This window comes from Biomphalaria glabrata, chromosome 3, assembly GCF_947242115.1.
Source record: "Biomphalaria glabrata chromosome 3, xgBioGlab47.1, whole genome shotgun sequence".
Classification (NCBI taxonomy): Eukaryota; Metazoa; Mollusca; class Gastropoda; family Planorbidae; genus Biomphalaria; species Biomphalaria glabrata.
The window spans coordinates 56,075,019-56,097,387 of NC_074713.1; the positions used below are offsets into that span (position 1 = coordinate 56,075,019).

General features: G+C 35.0%; 1 protein-coding gene across 4 annotated transcripts in view; it reads left to right on the plus strand.

Moving 5' to 3' along the window:
* LOC129924978 (uncharacterized) overlaps positions 1-22,369 on the plus strand; it is a 45,279-nt gene that overhangs the window by 7,688 nt on the left and 15,222 nt on the right. For 2 of the 4 annotated variants that reach the window (XM_056022776.1, XM_056022774.1), the window contains exons 3-6: positions 7,180-7,343; positions 11,551-11,697; positions 12,272-12,360; positions 12,585-12,655. In XM_056022776.1, the coding sequence (XP_055878751.1) occupies positions 11,681-11,697; positions 12,272-12,360; positions 12,585-12,655 (177 nt within the window). In that variant the 5' untranslated portion in view covers positions 7,180-7,343; positions 11,551-11,680. Of the gene's footprint in view, positions 1-4,379; positions 4,496-5,309; positions 5,414-7,179; positions 7,344-7,956; positions 8,142-11,550; positions 11,698-12,271; positions 12,361-12,584; positions 12,656-22,369 lie in introns of those variants that run through there. The other 2 variants (XM_056022773.1, XM_056022777.1) reach the window with 2 other exon arrangements.

Here is a 22,369-nt window from a genome sequence, read left to right on the forward strand (position 1 = left end):
GTCTCTACGGCTGACACAAACAGACCTTTCACATTGCCTATTAACACATCAGCGACCGGCTCAGGAAATAGCACAACGATGAATTCTCCTTTCAGGTAAGGTGTGTCAAGCATTGCCTTTGCGGTTTTGTATATAAATACTTGTCCGTCTGCTAAGCACAAGGAGCATTTCTCTGGCAAAATATCTTTTTCATTGACAAGTGTCTCTCTTACGGCGATAACGCTACAGCCGCTATCTCTCAGGATCGACGCCTTTCTTCCATTCAGCTTTCCTTCTTCTATATTTAGCGATCCTATAGACTTGTCGTTCATAATGAAGTTAGCCACACTTTCTGGATTATGGTAAATCAGATTGCAAGTCCCTTGTCTTTCAGGCAATTGCACCACGGCACATTCGGCTTGATTGGAGTAGTTCCTTCTTGTCTCATTCCTATACCTTCCTTGGTTATTCTGGTACATTCCATTTCCATAGTTGTTTCTTCTGTTAAATTGGTCGCTAAATGTGTAATTTGGCCTATTCCATCTCCCTCTTGCTCTGTTGTAAGAATTGCTATAGCGGGGTCTGATGAAATGTCTTCTGGGCTCATTGTATTCAATGTTTGGCCTGATATAGTTTGCTCTGCTAGGGCTGGTTTGGTAGCGGTAATTTTGCCTATTCAAATCTCTTCTGTCACTCACTGCGTTGGCCTGATAATTTCTCGATTTCTTGAAAATGCTTTTGCTCGAGAAGATAATCTTTCTGTTCTCCAACAAATCAACTAGCTTTTCCAACGACTCAGGTTCTTTATCTAGGATCTCTTCTCTTACCTCCTCGTTTAGGGCACTGAGTATACAGTCTTTCAATATTAACTCCTCCAGCTGTTCAAAGTTCCGTTCTATTTTCGCCGCCTCGCACCACTGTCGGAAGTTCTTTTGTAATGCCACAAAAAATTCTCTTGGGCCATCTTCAATTGGGACAGTCTCATGCCATCTTTTCCTGCAGGCTTCCTCCGTCATTCCCACATAGTCTAAGAGCTCTTTTTTTATCTTCTCGTAGTCAGTGCAGTCCACTAATCTTCTCTGTGTCAGGAATTGCCTTAGTTTAGGTGTTATTTTCTCCTGCAACTGTGCCACCCAGTCTTCTTCTAGAACCTTGTCTCTCCTAGCTGCCATTTCGAACATGTCGAGGTAACAGGGTAGATCTTCTGTTGTCATGGCAGGGAAACCTTTACTCAGTCTTGGTCTCTGGGCCGTGACTCCGGTTGTCGCGCTTGATTGTGTTTTATTTTTTTCCTGGGCAATTAGTAAGTCAAGTTTCTTCATTTCTCTTTCGTGTTCCCTTTCTTTCTCTTTCTCCTGTCTTTCTTTGTCTTTCTCCTGTCTTTCTTTTTCTTTCTCCTGTCTTTCTTTCTCTTTCTCCTGTCTATCTTTCTCTTTTTCCTCCAATTCCAGTTCCTTTAATCTTATCATCTGTTGCAGCTTGGACATTTCTCTTTCCTCCACCCTCTCAGATCTTTCTCTTCTTTGTTTCTCTGCCTCACTTTCTTTTTCCATGTTTTACTTTCTAATCCTTATAATACACAGCACTCAGTACGTTTGCTACACTAAGTTTACAGAAAATGTTAAAATAACAGTCCTAGTATTTCTTTTACCTTAAATTACTACCTTAAGAATAGTTATAGTGCTCTATTATACATACAATAAGAAAATAAAATCAATCCTAATTTTGCAGAATATTTTTAGTTATACAATAGATTAGAAAGACTAACTAGGCAAGTAAATGATCAAGACAGAAAAATACAAATTGAAATAATGATCAGATTATTAGATTCAGATAGGAAGTTAGAATACTTTGAATTAAAGACTCTTGCTTTTATAGCAAAAATTGGCAACGATAAAATCAGAAAGAAATGACTGAAGCCTTAAATTGAGAGGCTAGTATGATAGTAAAGAAAAAAAAAAGCAGGAATATATATGATAGTCATTTGAAACAAATTATAATAGAGGCAAGAAAACAGAGGCTAGAAAGTAGAGGGTTCAGCTACACGAGAGGTAACACAAATCACTTAACTTCCACTCCCTGCACGTGATCCAACCTGTCCTCGTGATGCAACTTCGGGCTGTCGCTGTCCTCTCTGTACTGGTACTTCAAACCACCGCCGTTCCTCAGGCCAAATCAAGGGGCATAACACATGAGGAAAAATGTTTGAAAATAGAATGAGTGTCAAATTAACAACAATATGACATGTAGAACAATATTTGTAAGTTTAAGTACATCAATAACAATTTATAACTGCTCTACTTATACAATTTATGCGACGAGAGGTCCTGGTTTTCTTTCACAAGAGCCCCCAACTGTAAGGGAACTCGGGTGAGTTCTTTACCACTTACATATGGCTCGATAATCTAGGGTATGATTCTCAATTACACTTGTCAATACTTGCTTAACTCAAATACGAACACTTAGTATACATCAACTCTAACTCCTTATATTCACGAATATCGATAATACTTTAATACTTAATAAAGCACACAATTATATCACTCTATGAAATACACAAAACATCAGCACCCTACTCAGACCAGGTCAGCTCTCCAACTGTAAGACTGACCGCTAGAAAACCTAATTATCCCCCTTTGAAAATCTCGTGATAAAAACAATTCACACACCAACCAATAAAATAAACAAACACACACACAATCTCACATCTTACACACCCACGCTCTTGACAGTTGCCTTACAAGAAACAAAGGCACTCTTTAGGTTCTATGTAAACAAATGAAAGATTGTCCTGCTGGTTGCCTTACAAGAAACAAAGGCACTCTTTAGGTTCTATGTGAACAAATGAAGATTGTCCTGCTGGTTGTCTTACAAGAAACAAAGGCACTCTTTAGGTTCTATGTAAACAAATGAAGATTGTCCTGCTGGTTGCCTTACAAGAAACAAAGGCACTCTTTAGGTTCTATGTAAACAAATGAAAGATTGTCCTGCTGGTTGCCTTACAAGAAACAAAGGCACTCTTTAGGTTCTATGTAAACAAATGAAGATTGTCCTGCTGGTTGCCTTACAAGAAACAAAGGCACTCTTTAGGTTCTATGTAAACAAATGAAGATTGTCCTGCTGGTTGCCTTACAAGAAACAAAGGCACTCTTTAGGTTCTATGTAAACAAATGAAGATTGTCCTGCTGGTTGCCTTACAAGAAACAAAGGCACTCTTTAGGTTCTATGTGAACAATGCGATCAGTGGTGGCACACTTGTTGCACAACAGTCCCTCAGAATGCAGAAGAAGGATTAGAAAAATTCAACCTTCTGTGTTCTGCCTGTTGCCCCGATCAATATCGTTAGTTCACATTAAACTTTTAAAAAAAATGTTATCATACATAACTCTTTACATTTCTATATTAAATACTTTCATTATTTCATGCTATATTATAGCATTCATAATTATTGTTATTGTGATATTATTGTTAAAAAGTTAAAGATGGTCACTTTAATTTTATTTTTATTTATTTTCACCAATTGTGAATAATATTGAAATTGTAAATATATAAATTTGAATACAGCTGTATATAAATCTTTCTAAGCCTGTAAAAAAATCTTTGTTTTTTTTTCTTTAATTTTTTTTTTTTTTACTTTTTGGTGAAAGTAAATAATATTAATAACATGTTCATGCTCAGAAACCACAAAACAAAAAATTAAAAAAAATAAAACCTAATTTAAAATTATATATTAATAAGAATAGTGAAAAATTAATACACACAACATAAAATAAAAAGTCCAAATTAAAGTAAAGCTCTCAATAAAACATGCAAACATAAAATAAACTACAAATTAATATAGGCTACAATCTTCATCATTTAACTCTATTCAGTCATACAATATAAACTGATTTTAGTATGACAAAACTACTTTGAAATTAAAAATAAATCTATATTGTCTTATTGGAAATGCATGGGGTATCTTAGAATTTTGTTAATATTAATATCAAATTAAAATCTGAGTTTATTAAAGCCTGAAATAAATTATGATGTCCGAAATCAAATAAACTGTGACAAATCTGTCTGAATTAAATAATGACACATGGTCTCTTTGACCTTAAATATAATAAAAAATATAGGATAGGGGTACAAAAATAAGTAGACATCCTTTTCTTCTTAAATTAAAGAACATTTTGGTACTTCATTTTCGTTTCTATGTCAAACAATTATCAAATAATGCGCTGTCAAAGTCAAACTTTGAAATTTTGGCCTGTAGGTGTCCAAATAGCATAAACTACTCTAATAATTTTTAACGTATACTCCAATTTTTGGCTGAGTCTTACTCTGCAAGTGACTGGTCTAAAATGTTTTTGTTATGAAATGGCTGTTATTTATTAACGTTTTGTTTTCTCTACCTACAGATCTTTGAATCAGCTTGTTGACTTTAAAATCATTCTGTATAAATAAATATAGAAAAACTGTAAAATGTTTGACATTATTGTTCTAACAGAAGGTTACACCCAGCTGGACTCACAAGGTATAGACTTTATTTTTTTTCTTTGTTTTCTTGAAATCATTTTTTTTATTCAAGAATACTTAAGGACTTAATGGTATTAATCATTTATAACTTTTAACCCATTGACATTTTTTTAATGTTTAAATATTACTGAAACCCTTGGATTTAAAGGTTCTGTTTTTTTTGTTTTTTAAAACCTATTCTGTATTTGCCAATAGATGATAAAACTTTTAATTTAGGGACCATGGCTTCTCAGCTCAATAAGTTGGCAGTTATCTATCCTTACATATTCTGACATACTATTCTGACCTACATGCACTCTCTCTCTCTCTCTCTCTCTGTCCTAGTTGATCTAGATCTAACTGCAAGATCTATATGTGATATAGATTAAATACTTCAATGATTTATTCTGGGTTTGATTTGACCCCCCCCCTCTTTCCCTTTTACCCCTCCCCCCTAAAAAAAATCTTCACATAAGCTATTGTAATTAAGCTAGATGTCAAATCATTATAATTGCATACAAATGGTGTTATTATTGATAATTAGTGCTATTGTATTCTATAATCTACTTTTAAAAGGCTTCATCATAAATAAAGTTCATAATTTGATTCAGTTTGAAAAGATGTGGTAACACATATTTTTTTTTTATACTAGAGCAACATTTAAAAAAACAACAACCAATGAATAAGAAAATATTCATTCCTTTGATTTATAAAATTTTAGACCAATTTATTCTCCTACTTATTAATATTATGAAATTTGCTGTATAATACATATTTTTTTTTTTTTTTCAAAATCTACAATGATGTTAATTAATATATCGTTTACTTTGAAGGAACTGTTAGATCATGTAGCACTGTCACACTTACTAAAAGGTCCCCACCGCAACATTATTGTTAATACCGGGAACCCTTGGGGAAAGGGACTTACTTCTCAAAGGTAAACTTTAATTTTACTTTCATTTTTTATTTTCCCTTTTTTAGGATATATTTAGCTCTAGATGATCTGCACATCTTTGTGAATAGATTTGTGTCCGAACCTTATATAGGCCAGACTAGATTTGTATCCGAACTTTATATAGGCCAGACTAGATTTGTATCCGAACTTCTTTGGTCACCTACTGAATACATGTAGGATTGCTTAGATCCAATATTTTCCATCTAAATAGCTTTGTATTGCTAATTGTCTATAAATCTGTCTTTCATCCAGTAAAATCTTTTCTTATATAATACTGATACTTGGACTCATGCATTTCTTAACATTTTTACAGATGTTTAGTTTTTCATTTTGGCTAATTCAGACAGATATTTTATGTCTATTTGAACTATTTCTCAGAAAGAAAGGCACTTAAAGTATTAGACCATAATTGGAAAAAATGATTAACATGCTTTAATCTTTCACTAGTTCCTGTTTCGAACCTTGCAATCTATTGTGCAGATGATTATGTGGCCAGCACAATGACCAACTGCCTTTACTTTTCCCAACTAAGTTAGGTACCCTACCTATTTCTTCTTGGGACTGTGGGTCACACTAGAATTCTTGCTTAGCCTTTAAGATCAGTTTTCATCTCCAAACCAAGTATTTCTCAAATATTTGCTGGTCGAAAACAATAAGAATTTCATTTGTGCCGCCTTAAGTTGGCTGGAGAAATTTTTAGCGCTGTAGGCTTTTACAATGAAGGCTTTTAGAATGTAATGAAAAAGAAGACATATTATTATAAAACAATATTCTGATTTTATTTATCATAAATATTTACAATATGTATAGAATCCAAATTTATGTATTGGTATTAAATGTTCATTGACTCGCTGTTTTTCTTCCACCCCCCTTTCACATTTTTTCAAATTGTCACTCCCCACAGTTTGAGAAATACTGTCCTAGCCAAAACCTCTTGCAGGGATAAAAGCAGTCTGGTTCTAACTTTGGACCATAGTGGTGACATTCTAAAACACATACCAAAATAACTAGGCAGCCATCTCTTCTGTCTACTAGTTGCTTGCATCCCTCTCTGCACTCAGAATGACAGTCACAGAGTCAGTTCTGTCCACTCCTTGCTCGATTCTTTCCCCTTTATAATTCACCAGATGAAGGACAAATGATGTTGTAACATGACCATACATTGTTTATGGTTTTATCAGTAGTCAATAGGGCACCATGAGAAGGAATCAACTTCAAAACACTTGTCACAGTACAAATAATGTTGTTGTTTTTTTAAACTAAAACAGATGTTTAGACACAATTTATATTTGTCTTCATATTTTTACTACTTTAAAACATTTAAATACTGTACTCTTCCCTTTGAGGCCACATACTTTTTTTTCTTTAAGGTCAAGTGCATTTGTCTTTGAGGCCAAGTACCCTTTTCTTTTTAGGCCAAGTACTCTTTAGCTTAAGACAAGTACTCTTCCCTTTGAGGCCACATACTTTTTTTTCTTTAAGGTCAAGTGCATTTGTCTTTGAGGCCAAGTACCCTTTTCTTTTTAGGCCAAGTACTCTTTAGTTTAAGACAAGTACTCTTCTCTTTGAGGCCAAGCCATTCATGAGACAATTCCAGTACATCATTTTCTTGCGACTAGTCATCTGGCCTGCATTTTGACAACCTAAAATAACTTTCTCCAACATAATTCACATACATAAGATCTGACTTACATAAAATAAGAGTTAAGATCTTTTTTTACTATTTAGAATCTGTGTATGCTCTGCAGCTTTGAGTGACCAGGGTTTGAAACCTGAAGACATCCACTATGTTATTTGCTTAAATGGACACATAGAACAGATTGGCAACCTCAACCTCTTCTCTAGAGCTGTCCAATGTGTAGGCTATGATATTTGTCGACATGATCAGTACTTACTGCATGAGTTGAAAGAGGTATCTACAGACTATTATTTTTTGTTTGTTTTTAGTGTTTTGTGCAGACACAGTTTAAATTCTTTTTATTGCTCCCCTACGATTGCAGTAGTTGCATAGATAAAGATTTTGTAGACATAATAATGCAACTAGCGAAGCTTCCCTTTGCTATCTTAATATCCATATAGCTGGTGAAGTAAAAGTTCATCAGTCGCTGGGCCATTTGAAGAGCTCTTTGTCAAACTCAGAGATTATTCTAATCAGGTCTTAAATGTAATTTTTCTATGGGAAGATTGGACAGACATCTTAATGTAGACAGAAAATGTGATTATTCTACAAATTTATTCTTAAACACTCAAACATTCATAAATGTTCTCAAATCTTAAGGCAATTCTCAAACAGAATCGAACTATCCAACTCATCACATTCCATTTAAATTCCTCTTCTGCTATACCATGGCATTACGATGTAGCCTGATCAGTGGCGTAGCTAGAGTATATGATGCCTGGTGCGGTACCTCATCTTGATGCCCCCCCCCACCCCCTGTATAAAAAAACAAGAACTAACTAATTAATAACATTGCAAAACCTTACTTTTTTTTCAAAATAATATGTATTCATTAATCAAATATTGTTAATTCTTTCATGACCGCAGCATTATCATAGCCTTGACCCCTGCAGTCCATTATGTCTAAGCCATCCAAACGCAATTTCTCTAGAATCATCTCAGCGATTCCAGCAGCATGCGTGTCCTTTGTGTCGATGAAGTCAACAAAAGACTCACGAACCTGCACCCCATCATTGTCCATGACAACATACCGTAAAATTTGGGAAATTCGATCCAGCTTTGAGATGTCAGGTGTACTGTCAAAAATAATAGAGAAATATTTGGCTTGTTTTACTTGCTGTATGATTTGTTTTTTAGCGTGATCCCCCAATATTGTAATAAATTCATTTTGTATTTGTGGAGACATGTATGTATTCGGTCTGAAACAAAGATTAGTTCGAAGCACATGCTCCCTCAAGAGAGGATCGTACTTTGATAGTAATTTTACTAACTCTCCAGGTTTTTGTCTCTTGTATAATCAAATCTTGGGCCTTGTTGTCAATATTGTTCCCTACTCTCAGGTGAAGTTCCCTCCAAGCAAGTGATGACTGAATGTGAGCTCTGCTGGTCTCATGTTTTTCTATTTTTGGGGATAACCTCCACCACTCATTGAATCCATCTTTGGTTTTAAATGAAGATTTGGTACTTGATCTTGTTGAAAAGAGTGTGCAGGGGAAGCAAAATAAGGATTCTTTTTTTTTTTTTTTTTTTGCGAATAACACGTCCACTTTTTAAGAACTTTCTCGCCGTTTGACATTGCCGGAAAAACCAAGCCTTTGAAAGCTTTCTAGCCTTTCCTTTTGCAGATTCTTGATGTTTATACGCCTCTCTGAATTGACTGTCCATACGCTGAACTTTTTCAGATCCTTGAGTGACAAGGTGTATGCGAATATTATCAAAGAAACTGATTTATGCGGATCACATTGTCCTCTGGTCAACCGGCAAGAAAGCTGACCAAATACAGGTGGCATTACAAGCAGACCTCCAAACCATCTCCTCGTATTGCGACAAATGACAGATTCAGATAAACGTTGCCAAAACGACCTGGTCCCTGTTCAGCCTAGGGATCGACATTCTTAAGGCTCTATTCGAGCTTCAACTCGGTGGGCTGCGACTCCAACGTGAAAACACGCCAAAATATCTAGGGGTAACCCTGGATAGAAAGTTGTCAATGCTCCAGCACGTCCAGGAAGTTGAAAGAAAAGCCTCGGAGAAGTTAGCGTTACTAAGAAAGCTGGCCAGCACTAAGTGGGGTGCCAAAGCTTACATGCTACGCACATTGTACTTAGGGGCAGTCAGATCACAAATTGAGTACAGCTCAAGTATATTCTAGTAAAACTTCCCTCGAATCACTCGACCGAGTACAAGGTTCATTTGTGGCACCTTTCGGACAAGCCCAACAAACGCTGCTGAAATCTGAACAAATGTGGCCCCTTTACATTTAAGAAGGGAGAGGGCGGTACTTACGGCCTACGAGCGCTATAAAAGGGGCGACTCTAGGCTACCCACCTCAATATTAGTGCGACAGTGGAGAGAGAGGAACCGCATAAAATGCGATTGTTCCTCCACATTGCGGCCAATTTGTCTAAATCAGCTGGGCTCTCCACTGACAGAATCCCAATTAGAATAATTAGTACTTGCCCTCCGTGGAGGAGAAGCCGGCCCCACAAATAAGCATGTCCCTTTTAGGGCAAGAGGGAGCCACCAAGAGGCGATTAACACCTGCCATACTCCAAAACTTGGCATCATCTACACTAAAGTCCTACCCATCAGATGCTATTTTCTGTTATACCGATGGGTCGGTAATGAGGGACCCCGATAGATCTGGGTATGGGGCCCTTATAGTCTACCCAGACCGGACAGAACCAGAGATGCCGATTTCTCCGTCTGAGCTTAAAAGGTTTTGAGGCGCTGAGCTTAAAAGGTTTTGAGGCGCCAGCCAGACTAGTCAGTCTTGAGCATTGTTCATCATTTTGTTTTCGTTACAGTATTACAATTAATTAGTTAGTTTAAAAAAAACCTCGTAGAAAACAAAGGTTAGCTTATTTTAAAATATTGACATTACAATAGAATTATTTCCAAAATTAAACTATAAAGAATCATTAAGAAATGAATAAACTAAAACAATTGTTTAGAGCTAGAGTTTAGAAATATATGTGTAAACTCAATATCTAGATTGAACCAATGGACTAAACAATGAAGTAAAAAAAGGTTGGCCTATCTTCTTCTTCTTCTTTATATTACAAAGCATCGATCAGTGTAGTAACAACATGTACCGTGTGTCCGAAATAAATCTAGTAAATTAGATTCAAACTGTTCTATAGCCTACATTGTATGGAAGAAATAGTCAAGGAGATGAAACAAAATAGCGACATGACTAGTTGATAAATCGTTAGCTCATGTTTAAAATACAGTAGTTTATATTTGTTCGTGTCCATACAATTAGTCGTTTTTACTGAAAATCTCATGGAAATTGATACACACTTGGAGAATTTTGGTGCCCCTCTCCACTTGGTGCCCTGTGCGGCCCGCACCACCCGCACATTGGTAGCTACGCCACTGAGCCTGATTTAGACATTTTTATTTTTTGACATGCTGAAGTTGAAGTTTTGTTTGTTGACTGGCTTGCATTTTGAACATGTTTATGTATTTGTATTGATGATGTTTACTTTTGATATCCTTGAGTTATTTTTGTGTAAAACAAGATAAGAAATAGAAAACTTCATTGTTACACTGACTGTTTAAATAGAGCTAAGTAATTTTTTCCCTATTTCATTCATTTGTTAGTAAATAAAGCAACTGGCTTGTTTTATCAACTACTTTTCATTTGCCATTAATAATTGCATACAACGTTTAATTTCTTTAAATATCTTTGCGTGCTTAACTACCTAGAATGTCATCATTATCCTTTCCTCAGGGGGCAACACAGAGTATGATGAATGTATATGTCAGATCCTTTCTATGTGCTAATTTCTTAGTATAAAAAAAAATAGAACTTAGTATAAAAAATCAGAACAAATTAATTTCTTAATAAATAAAAATACAAATCATTTTGTTTGAATAAAAACGTTTCAATCTTGAAATAGCTTGAAGAAGCCATCAGTTAAGTGAATATCTCATGTTTACTTTTTTACAAATATCTTTCTGAGTCCTACCCTGCGTCACTGCACATTATGGATAAACTTTTCTTTATTTATTCTTGATACTGCAGGTCTTATTTGTTCTTCCTGCAGGGGATGCCCTTCAACATAGATGAGGATGTAGAAATAGGGCCAACACCTGGTCATACAGGAAATGATGTGTCGGTGGTGGTGAAGAAGGCTAATCTTGGAGTATTAGTTGGGTTGGCTGGTTGTTTTTTTGTTGTTGTTGTTACTTGGTGTACGAAAAGTACAACCTTCTGCTTGACACAGAAAATCATGTTGAAGGATTTGTACTATCCAGCTTTAAAAGTATGGTTAAAGTTCCCTTTCCAACCTTGCAATCAAACGCAATATGATGTAAGGGCATATGTTTCTGTGGCCCCCTGGTTCAGAAGCCAAGGGCTTTACTGTTCAGCCATTGGGCCTCCTGTTTATTTTCAAACTGATGTTTAATGTTTTTTCAATTTTGTGTTTCACAGGGGATTTATTTTATTGTGAAGGTGATCTTTTCTCCCCCTCCCTTTGGCTAAAAAAAAAGTGAGCGACCAAATCTCCAGGTGCAATCAAGATATACCATATTGGAGATGACTGACTTTATCATACCAGGACATGGACCTACGTTTAAGGTGCATTTAAGTTGTTTTGTCCTTCCCTTTGGCATGAGTCTGTCTTATATGTTTACAGCATTGTCATTTTCCTCTTAATTGATGTGCATTCTTGAAAAGTTTATGTTTGATTTTAGTAGTATTTAAGTTGATTTTAAAAAACAGTTGGATATAAAACCATTGTTTAGATTGATAAGTGTATTGCCAGGCCTAAGGCATTATCTGTTGAGATTATGTGAGACTCCATGACCTGGTACATTACAGTTTGACCACTCACAATCTGTTGAGATTATGTGAGACTCCATGACCTGGTACATTACAGTTTGACCACTCACAATTGTGATTTGTTTTTAATCCAAAATGTAATATCTGCAACTTATAGAATGTATAAAAAAGTAGCCATTGGACAAAGGTTCAAACTGAAATGTGCTTGTAAATAATAATAATATGGGATTAATATTAAAACCGTTTAGGCACCAATATCCAACATTAAGTCTGATTTGAGCTGATCAGATTTTTAAAGACTGAATTAAGAGACAAAATAAACTAGTGCAAAATTTATTTTTTTTATTCTGAAATTTTTTCCTTCTTTCAGGTCCCAAAAGGCTATAAAAAGTCAGAGGATCTTGGACGAACATGAGGAACACATCAGCTCTCCACAGATGACAACATCCACTTCAGAATGTATTATTATTGAAACTGATTAATTGTTTTTTTGTTGTTTTTTTTTGACAAGTTCTAGATTTCTAGATTATGAAACAAGCAAATAACTATGCATACAACATATCTTTTTTTTTTTTTTAAATATTAAAATTGATATTTCTTGATTTCAGAATCAAGAATGTAGTTGTATTTTAAGCCAGAATGCTTTACTAAGCCACCTCTTAACATCTTTATGTTTCCTATAGTGGATGAAAAATTATACTGGACGAAAGGAACTGCTGAAATAGATGAAGGAAACAGAGGCGATGGAAACGAGGTAATCCTTTTTTTTTTTCCATTTACAAATATATTCTGTTATCAGATGTAAGGCTTGCTAAGAATACATCATATGGTCTATTTCTAGGGGTGCATGGGATAGTACTTTTTTATATTTGGCCGGAGCTGAATATTGTCGAATAGTAAAATATGATATTCAGCCGAATCTGGATATCTACATGTCTTGTAAATACCTTGTGTTGATGAAAATTTAGCAAAACTGTTAAATAACACCTATATTATTTTTTTTCCTTGTATATGCCTTATTGTTTTAAACTCTTGTTACTGGTTAAAGTTAGGGCCCTAACCCAACCCTGCCTAATTAACTAATCTGTGTAGCATGAGTGTCTGTGTTTGTGCGACCAATTGTAGAGGGTGTGTGTGGGAGGGTCAATGAAAATATGTAACTAGTTACTAAAGTAAATTTTTCAAAAGTAAAATCTGGCTTGTATAGTGGGTAGATGTATGTATTCATGAATTTCAGACCAACAGCTGATCATCAGACTTTAAATTTAAAGTCCAAAGACCGCTTCTGGTTCTGGTTTCAAGGGATTTATACTGATAATAGCTGTTTGTTAATAGTTGGAATCTGAAGCGTTAGTTGGAATCTGAAGCGTTGTAGATCAATATTTATTGTTTTAGATTAATCCGTTTGATGTAAATATTAGGTTAATAGCGGGAGCATCAATAATACCTATTTATAGCTTGAACCTTAGATGGTGCCGAAACATAGTTTTAATTGTAGTCTTTAGGCCTGTTATTGAGATCTGTTTAGATCTACAGTTGTATAGGTCTAAGAGCATTAGGAAAACCAAATATAGAAGAAAAAAAACCTCTTCCACACCCTCCCTACCAAAAAAGAACATAAATAGACTGTATGTTTGACTGATTGTAACAACCTGGTCAGATAGATGTAGTGGGCTTACACATATAGTCCTAGTGTAGTTTGTATTGTTGATGGTGTTGACTATCACACTTTTTTTTTACCTTGGGCATATGCAACAGTGTTGAGTGGTTGTCAGGCAAAAGGATTGGCCTGGTCAATCAAGCATGTAGACTTAGTATACCCGTACACTAATTACAGGGGTTAAGTGTTTCTTAACACTCCAGTATATGTTTGTTATTTCTTTGCTAGATTTAATTGCGTGCCGTAGATCAATTTCTTTTATGTGATTTTAACCTTTACTGTAAGCTTTTCCATTATAAAATAAGTCAATAGAATTAAACAATGAAATGAACTTTCTTCACATGCACATCTTTGTTTTATTTTATTGTGCAAAGAACCTATGCCTATGTAAAAAAACACATCTTCCTTAATTATTTCTGATTTTATTGTGGTTTCTGTAACTGTAACAAAATGGCACGGTAATAAGCCTATAGGTGTTAGGAAAATTAGATCAACCGTAATATTTATTTACAGTGTAGTATGCTTCCTTAGCACATTGTGTTTTTCCATTCTGGCTTAAAAATGGTCAATCTCTATCAGTAAATTGAGTGAAATAAAATTATAGGGGTGTTTAAAGATAGGCCTGGTCGTGTTTTTTACGCCAATATACACAAATCTGAGACTTGTACTTTTTTCTACAAAATAATTAGTTACTGGATAACTGGGCTATGCTTTGAGTTTGTTCTGTGTAGCAAAAGGTCACTCATTTAGTTATTCCAGCTAACTGAGATTTATATCCAAGTAACTAGGCACACAGGAAGAGGTGTGGCCACTAGTACAGTCACATGATTGAGATTTTTCTACAAATAAGCAAACTTATTGTCCAGTTCCCCGTGTAGAGGTGTGGCTCCCTAATTAAGATTTACTACCAAGTAAACAAACTCAGTTCCCCTGTGTGCCCCTTTCCATCGTATCTGACTTGTGGTCACCTGTCAATCATTGAACTCAATGTGATCGACTAAAATAAAAGGGAGTGGGAGTTTTTCATCTCTACCCCTGAAGATATACCTGGTTACCCGTATAGAGGTGTGGCTTGAAGTCCACCCCCCTACTAATGATTTACTAATAAGTAAACAAACTCTCTCGTAAGGTGTGACCTCTAGAGAGTGTCAATATGCTGGCATTAAACCTACATCCATCGTATTTGAATTGTTGTCACCTGTCTATCAATAGACTCAATGTGATGGACTAAACAAATAAAGAGAGGGGTGGGAGTTGTTCATTTCTACATCTGGAGATATACCCGCACAGCATGACGTAGTCAAGGGATATAACATCTTAACATGTTAACTAACCCCCTCAAAGGTCAAGACAAAATGAAATTGCATACCATTTGTTGCTCTATATGTAAAACACATATGTAATGTACAGTTTCATTTCTATTTATATTAACACACCTTGTCTTTATAATATTTGATGTTTGGTACATATTCATGTAGGCTCTATTTTTAAGCACATTATTATGTTTTAATATTAACATTAATACATTCTATAACAGACATTGATGGAAGGAGGTCCACTTTGTGCATATTAAATAGGTGTACTTTTTACTATTCGGCCAATTACCTGGCAGTGATATTCGACCGGAGCCAAATATGGTAGAATGGGGAAAAAAGGCCAAATATTCGACAGAAGCCGGAGCGACTATCCGGTGCACCCCTATAGGCTATCTATTACATTGCTATGAATTAAAGAAGAGGGTCTTTTACTTTGTGAAAGGTGAAAGGTTTTGTAATAGACTATAACAACAAGAGTCTCAATTAACACATTGAATTTTTTTAGTCTTCCATTCGTCTCCTTTACTCCAGCATCTTGTTATGAGTCTGACCCACTTTTACACACAGTCCTGACTTACACACTTTCTTTGCTGTTCACTCAACCATTTACAATGAAGATCAACTGGTCATTTCTTACACAGGCACACACACTGCCCTTCTAGCCACTCAAAACGCATTCACTTACTATCTCAGGTTTTTCTATGACCTTTCGCTTGTAGGCCTTCATTCAATTCTTTTTCTTGATTTTTCTATTGATTTTCATGTGAGTGAAGAGCTTTACCCACTCAAGGTAGCTTACACATATGATGTGCTAAATTATAGAATGTAATTCTTATATTAAGGACTGCATCTTAATTTCTAGGCATCTCTTCTCTTTGTCTTGTATAGATAAGTCTAATCAGAGGTAACACTATATATGGCTCCTTTTGTTTCGAAAGGCAATGGATGTGCCCAAGTGAGTCACTGGTTTTGGCTTAATCTTGAGACGGGGCAGAATCTGGTGTGGCTAATCAAGCCAATTCTAGAACGGCAGACTTTGCCACAATTCGTACATGTGTATGCCTCTGATTTAGGGCTAGCAGACAAGGCAGCTTTCTTTTTTTCCCTCTTGATTAAAGCCGCTTCAATTCTTTTGTTCTCAGCAAGGGTTGTCCCAGCACGCACAGTCTGTCTCCATGCACTCCGGTCTTTGGTTATGTTTTCCCACATACTTTCACTGATGCCTGAGGCTCTCATGTCTCTGTCACAGTCTTAGTTGACATTGCATGATCTAAAGTTCACGTCATGTTAAGAGTTTGAAAGACACATGGAATTCCTGATGTAGAAAACAGGAAGTAGAATGAAAAGTTGACTTTGAGTTCAGTCAAGTCAAGTCAGTAAGGTCTTGCTCCCGGTCCAGGGAGGTTGGACGTTTCTTCCTGGACTGGTGTATATATGTATATAGCATGATTGTTGTTTAATAATATTTGAGAGTTGATTTCATTATGTGCTTATTGGATATTAAGGTATTATTCGTATTTCAATGGATATCTATAGTTGAAGCTCCAGTGTCACTAGTAGTAATTGTGCTTATTGTTACCCGCTGAGATGCGGACGTGATTGATACTTTTGATACCGCTGTTATGCGGATAGGATTATTATTTCTTGACTTGTAGCACTAACAAGGTGTGCAGTATATTATTATTATGTTGTAAATAAACTTCATGTTGTCTGCTGAACGGACTTGAGTCAGTCGTATAGTGTTTGTCTCGTCACGTGTCTAGAGTACTTCAGGAAGTAAGAACCCAGTATTACACGACATTCGCATTCTACAATATTACACCATTCAATCAGTCTCTAATATTCAACCGTTCATTTACATTTTTGGTAGCCAGTATGTTGTATTCTAGACACGCCCGGACTCAACTCAAACACCACTCAAGCGAAACCAGTCACAAGTATTCAAGTAGATCATCATTGAACTAACCTGAGCCTGCACTTTTTCACCGGTTGACCTGACCCGTATTTACTAGAGTCCACTTTATCATTGACCAATTCGAACTTAACATCAATAACTTGTATATTTTAAACCTGGTCAATGCTCATTTCTCCACTATTGTCGACATCTTGAGATTTAGCACGGCGTGACATCACCATCGGCAGAAACCGAAGACAGATGATACATTTGTGTGGGTGAAAAACTCAAGGCGTCGCTCGAAGACAGCTGATACATCGTTTCCACGTGAGCGCTCGTCACCAACTTTTGATACGTTCTTGCATTGTCGAGGTTTCACCTTACATTGCTATAAAGAAGGTCCTCCATTTAGACCTCTGTTCACTTATGGTCATTCTAAATTTTTCAGAGACTTTACATATTTGGATTATCTAAGCTGAAATTTTCCACTTAGGTACTGTTGGATTATTTATATGAATGTTCAAGTACTTTTGGATTATTGATCTTTGACGTTGAAGTTGGACTAACTTGTACCTATTGGCGCTCTCCTAGTCATTGTTGTACGCCTAAGAAATAACACGTGCCTGCATTACTACACTTACCTCTTGGATTATCTTATTGGATTATTTGGATTACCTGTTGGACTTGTGTTAATTGTAAAGGTCAAGCGAAAATATTTTTTGACATTACTTGAGCATTTGAGCCATCTTATGGCATATGACTGGATTATTTTACTACTACTTTGATGCTCACATTGATGTGTATTCTCAATCGGATTATTTAGTTACCTTACCCATGGATTATTATTGAACTACTCAAGCTGTATTTGTATTTGACAAGCTACAAGAGAGGATTAATCTACATCAGTCTACAAAAGAAAGTCTGTAAGTTACAATTAAGGATTGAATATATTCATATGATTAATAAAGTACATGATTTTGCTGTGGTATAGCAGTAATTGAAGTTGATTATATATAGAGTTAGTGATTGATAACTCTTGGAACCATATTAAATAGATTTTCATTTTTTATCTTTGTTACCTTATAGGGCGGTCGGCGTGGGTCTGTCTTATGTTTTGAGACTGAAGCGGCACAATTTATTTGTTCCGTTCCATTTCACTTCATCTGATAGGGATCTTTAGGGATTTTCTTTTTGTTCTCCTAGTCCTAATAAGGTCCGAGTAGACCAGCCTTGTTCGGTAGGGACTTCTAGATCATTTAGAAATTTTTTGTTTAGTCGTATATAGTTATGTTTGTACAATCGTAGTGTGATTTCTCTTTGTATTCATATTGTTTGTTTGTGTAAGTCTCGTATTTACATATCTGTGATTCTCTTGTCAAAATCTTCTATTTATTAATTTCTTTTAAAGCAGACTGTATTGTTATCTATATTGTTTTTGTGTTCGTCATTTATCCTTTGATTTATCTCTCTATCCTCTTATTAATTTAAATTTTTATTTTTTTTATTTTTTTACTGCACGTATAACATCTTACAAAGATATATTTGATGAGTGTGATGTACACTGATTTTTTTGAGGAGAAGATTGTATTTAATATGAGAAAATTATTGGAGCATTATTGATGGCTCGTGAAGCAATATATTTGAAGAGTGTGGTGTAGACACTGATTTTTTTGAGGAGAAGATTGTATTTAATGAGAAACTATTGGAGCATTATTGATGGCTCGTGAAGTAGTATATTTGATAGTGTGTGATGTAGACACTGATTTTTGAGAAGAATATTGTATTGATATGAGAAAATTATTGGAGCATTATTGATGGCTCGTGAAGTAGTATATTTGATAGTGTGTGATGTAGACACTGATTTTTGAGAAGATTGTATTTAATGAGAAAATTATTGGAGCATTATTGATGGCTCGTGAAGTAATATATTTGATGATGTGTGATGTAGACACTGATTTTTGAGAAGAATATTGTATTGATATGAGAAAATTATTGGAGCATTATTGATGGCTTGTGAAGTAATATATATAGTGTGTGATGTAATCACTGATTTTTTGAGAAGATTATATTTAATATGAGAAACTAATGGAGCATTATTGATGGCTCGTGAAGTAATATATTTGATGATGTGTGAAGACACTGATTTTTTGAAGAGATTGTATTTCATATGAGAAAACCATTGGAGCAATATTAATGGCTCAAAGTAATATATTTGATTTTTGAAAAGAACATCGTATTTGATTGATGACGACTATTGGAGCAATATTAATGGCTCAAAGTAATATACTTGATATTGTGTAATGAAAACTAATTTTTTGAGAGAGGATTGTAACTTATACATATTTTAAAGCAACTTGAGTTCACAGTAAGACATATGAGCCAAATGAATATCATGATAACGACCTTCACGCTTTAATATGCTTATGACTTTGATGATTTAGATATGTTCCTCATATATCATCATTGAAGAATATATTTTCTTGACTTTCATGATTTAGTTGCATTGTCAAAACATTGTCATTATTTTCGTACACAAACCATTGAGACAACATACATATTTATTCTAGAGATATTTCACTTGCATTGATTTATTTTAAAGAACATTGTCAATATTTTTTCATTTGACCATGTAACCATTGTCAATATTTTTCATTTGATTATGTAACCTGATTGGATAAACTAAGTATATTAGTATACGAGCATTTTTCACGGCTGCTCTCACTCTGTTGTAAAATTAATATTGAAAGCATTCTTTTGATAAATTGAGAATTTACTTTGAAATTTTGTGTAAAAAAAACAAAAACAAGACAACTTTCTTTTTCAAATAATGTTGACAACTATGAGTATTGTCTACACAGACAAATATTTTTTCAAATATTGTAAGATCAAATGAGACCATCTATTAGCCTCATCAAATTTTTTGATAGCCTGATAAGACATGTGCAAGAGATTATAGCAAACATTGTACATTTGTATAGATTTTTTTTCTCTCAAAAGATGAGACTATACATATAATAGTATTATTACTTAAATTTTAAAAGATTTTTTCAAAATCTTTTTTTGAGGGAAAGGGCGTAATGTCACAGTCTTAGTTGACATTGCATGATCTAAAGTTCACGTCATGTTAAGAGTTTGAAAGACACATGGAATTCCTGATGTAGAAAACAGGAAGTAGAATGAAAAGTTGACTTTGAGTTCAGTCAAGTCAAGTCAGTAAGGTCTTGCTCCCGGTCCAGGGAGGTTGGACGTTTCTTCCTGGACTGGTGTATATATGTATATAGCATGATTGTTGTTTAATAATATTTGAGAGTTGATTTCATTATGTGCTTATTGGATATTAAGGTATTATTCGTATTTCAATGGATATCTATAGTTGAAGCTCCAGTGTCACTAGTAGTAATTGTGCTTATTGTTACCCGCTGAGATGCGGACGTGATTGATACTTTTGATACTGCTGTTATGTGGATAGGATTATTATTTCTTGACTTGTAGCACTAACAAGGTGTGCAGTATATTATTATTATGTTGTAAATAAACTTCATGTTGTCTGCTGAACGGACTTGAGTCAGTCGTATAGTGTTTGTCTCGTCACGTGTCTAGAGTACTTCAGGAAGTAAGAACCCAGTATTACACGACATTCGCATTCTACAATATTACACCATTCAATCAGTCTCTAATATTCAACCGGTCATTTACAGTCTCGCTTGCAGACATCTCTATATGTTAGTCTTGGGTGGCCCTTGGGTCTGACTCCTTCCACAAGCTCAGCATATAAGATATCTTTCGGGATTAGGTAACACTATAATAAGGAAATAACACAGGTGTAAGGCCAAAAATATTAATTCAGTTAACGCTGATGAACAATGTCGAACAAGAAGTTTAATACGTAATAAAGGGAACTGTTGAATGTTGTATTATTTAAACATCTACTACTTCAGAAACTAAAGCCGACCTGACTCAAGAGCTGCACAAAAATTCTACTATTAACCTTTTGCTCTACTTCCTAAATCTAGTCCTGGATAAAACACATATGAACTGTGTAAATGTATATCTAGATTTATCCTTGACTATCAGATGTGTTATTTGTTTGCTAGACAACTCAACCCTATATTACACAAGGAAAAACACCTGGCAGTCTTTTCATCATTTAAAGCAAATAATCGACTAGACTAGAATCACTAGACCTATCTGACCAATAGACCAATGCAACACACATTTATGGTCTACTGTCCAACATTTAGTGTTCTAGCCTGTTTATTTTAGGGCAGAGAGGGAGAGGTGTAGATGAAAGTGTTACTTTTTTTTTTTCTAGGGTTGATTACCCAGATGCTCTGAGCAGATAACTGTAAATGTGTAAGTCAAGAAATCTAGATCTCAGTACTGCAGACTATAGAATCTATTATATAGGCCAACGCTTCCAAACCATCTGTCAAATGTTTAACTATCTGTTTTAAGTTGAAACTATAAAAAAGATAAACATCTAAGTTCTCCTATTATAAACAAATTATAGTTTGGCACTAATTAATTAATTAAAACCACCAATTATTGTTCTAAAACGCTTCAGCTTCCCACTGTAAATTAACAAAAGTAAGCAGAGCATGAGATGTAAACACAACCATGGGATGTAAACATAACCATGTGACTCAGAAGAAATTTGGAACAACCCCATTTGCCATCACTGTTCTAGATCAACAAATATTAGATTATAATTTAATCTAAATTTTATACTAATTACTAAATCTAGTAAATTTTAGGATCTAATCATTCTATCATTAATTTAGATCTAGTCATCTAGACTAGCGTCACGATTACGCTAGATGTCTAGATCTGGAAAATCTAGATTACTCTAGATTTAGACTTTACATAGTGACAGAGTAGATGATACTAAAAATTGATAAAGATTTTTAGAATCTAGGTAAGATCTAAAACTATAAGAAGATCCAATACTATAAGAACTACTCTGAATTTAGATCTTAACTTGGTCAGAGTCTCTATATTCTATCATGGAGACTATCTAATTTAGTCTAGTACTAGTAATCTAGATTAGTTTCTAGCTGTATTCTGTGTTTAATATATACTTTATAGACTTTTTTAGAATGGTAGAGATATTTAGTATATTATTATGGAATGTATACACATTTCTGGTTAGTGTGATTCCAGCCCCCACCTCATTGTGGTTGCCCTGGTGTGGTCAAGAAGAACTGTTTTTTTTTTTTTTTTTGGTTGTGGTTTCATGGCCACGACCAATGTAAAATAGCCACGCAGCTCTGTCCCAGCTTGTTGGAAATATGGCAAGCTTAGTAGCCACTGTACCTGACTCACCAGGTTCGGAATGAAGGCAAAAAGCTGGAGGTCAATATGCTAGCTGAAGAAGACTTGAACAAGTGAGCCCAGCCAATTTCAACATTACAATACCATTGCACTGAAAGACTGCACAAAACAGGAAGAGTTGAAGGTCACCTTATCAAACAAGTTTCAACATTACACTACCATTGCACTGAAAGACTGCACAAAACAGGAAGAGTTGAAGATCACCTTATCAAACAAGTTCCAGCTCCTAGAAGAGGAGACAGTAGAACAGACATGGCAGAAACTGAA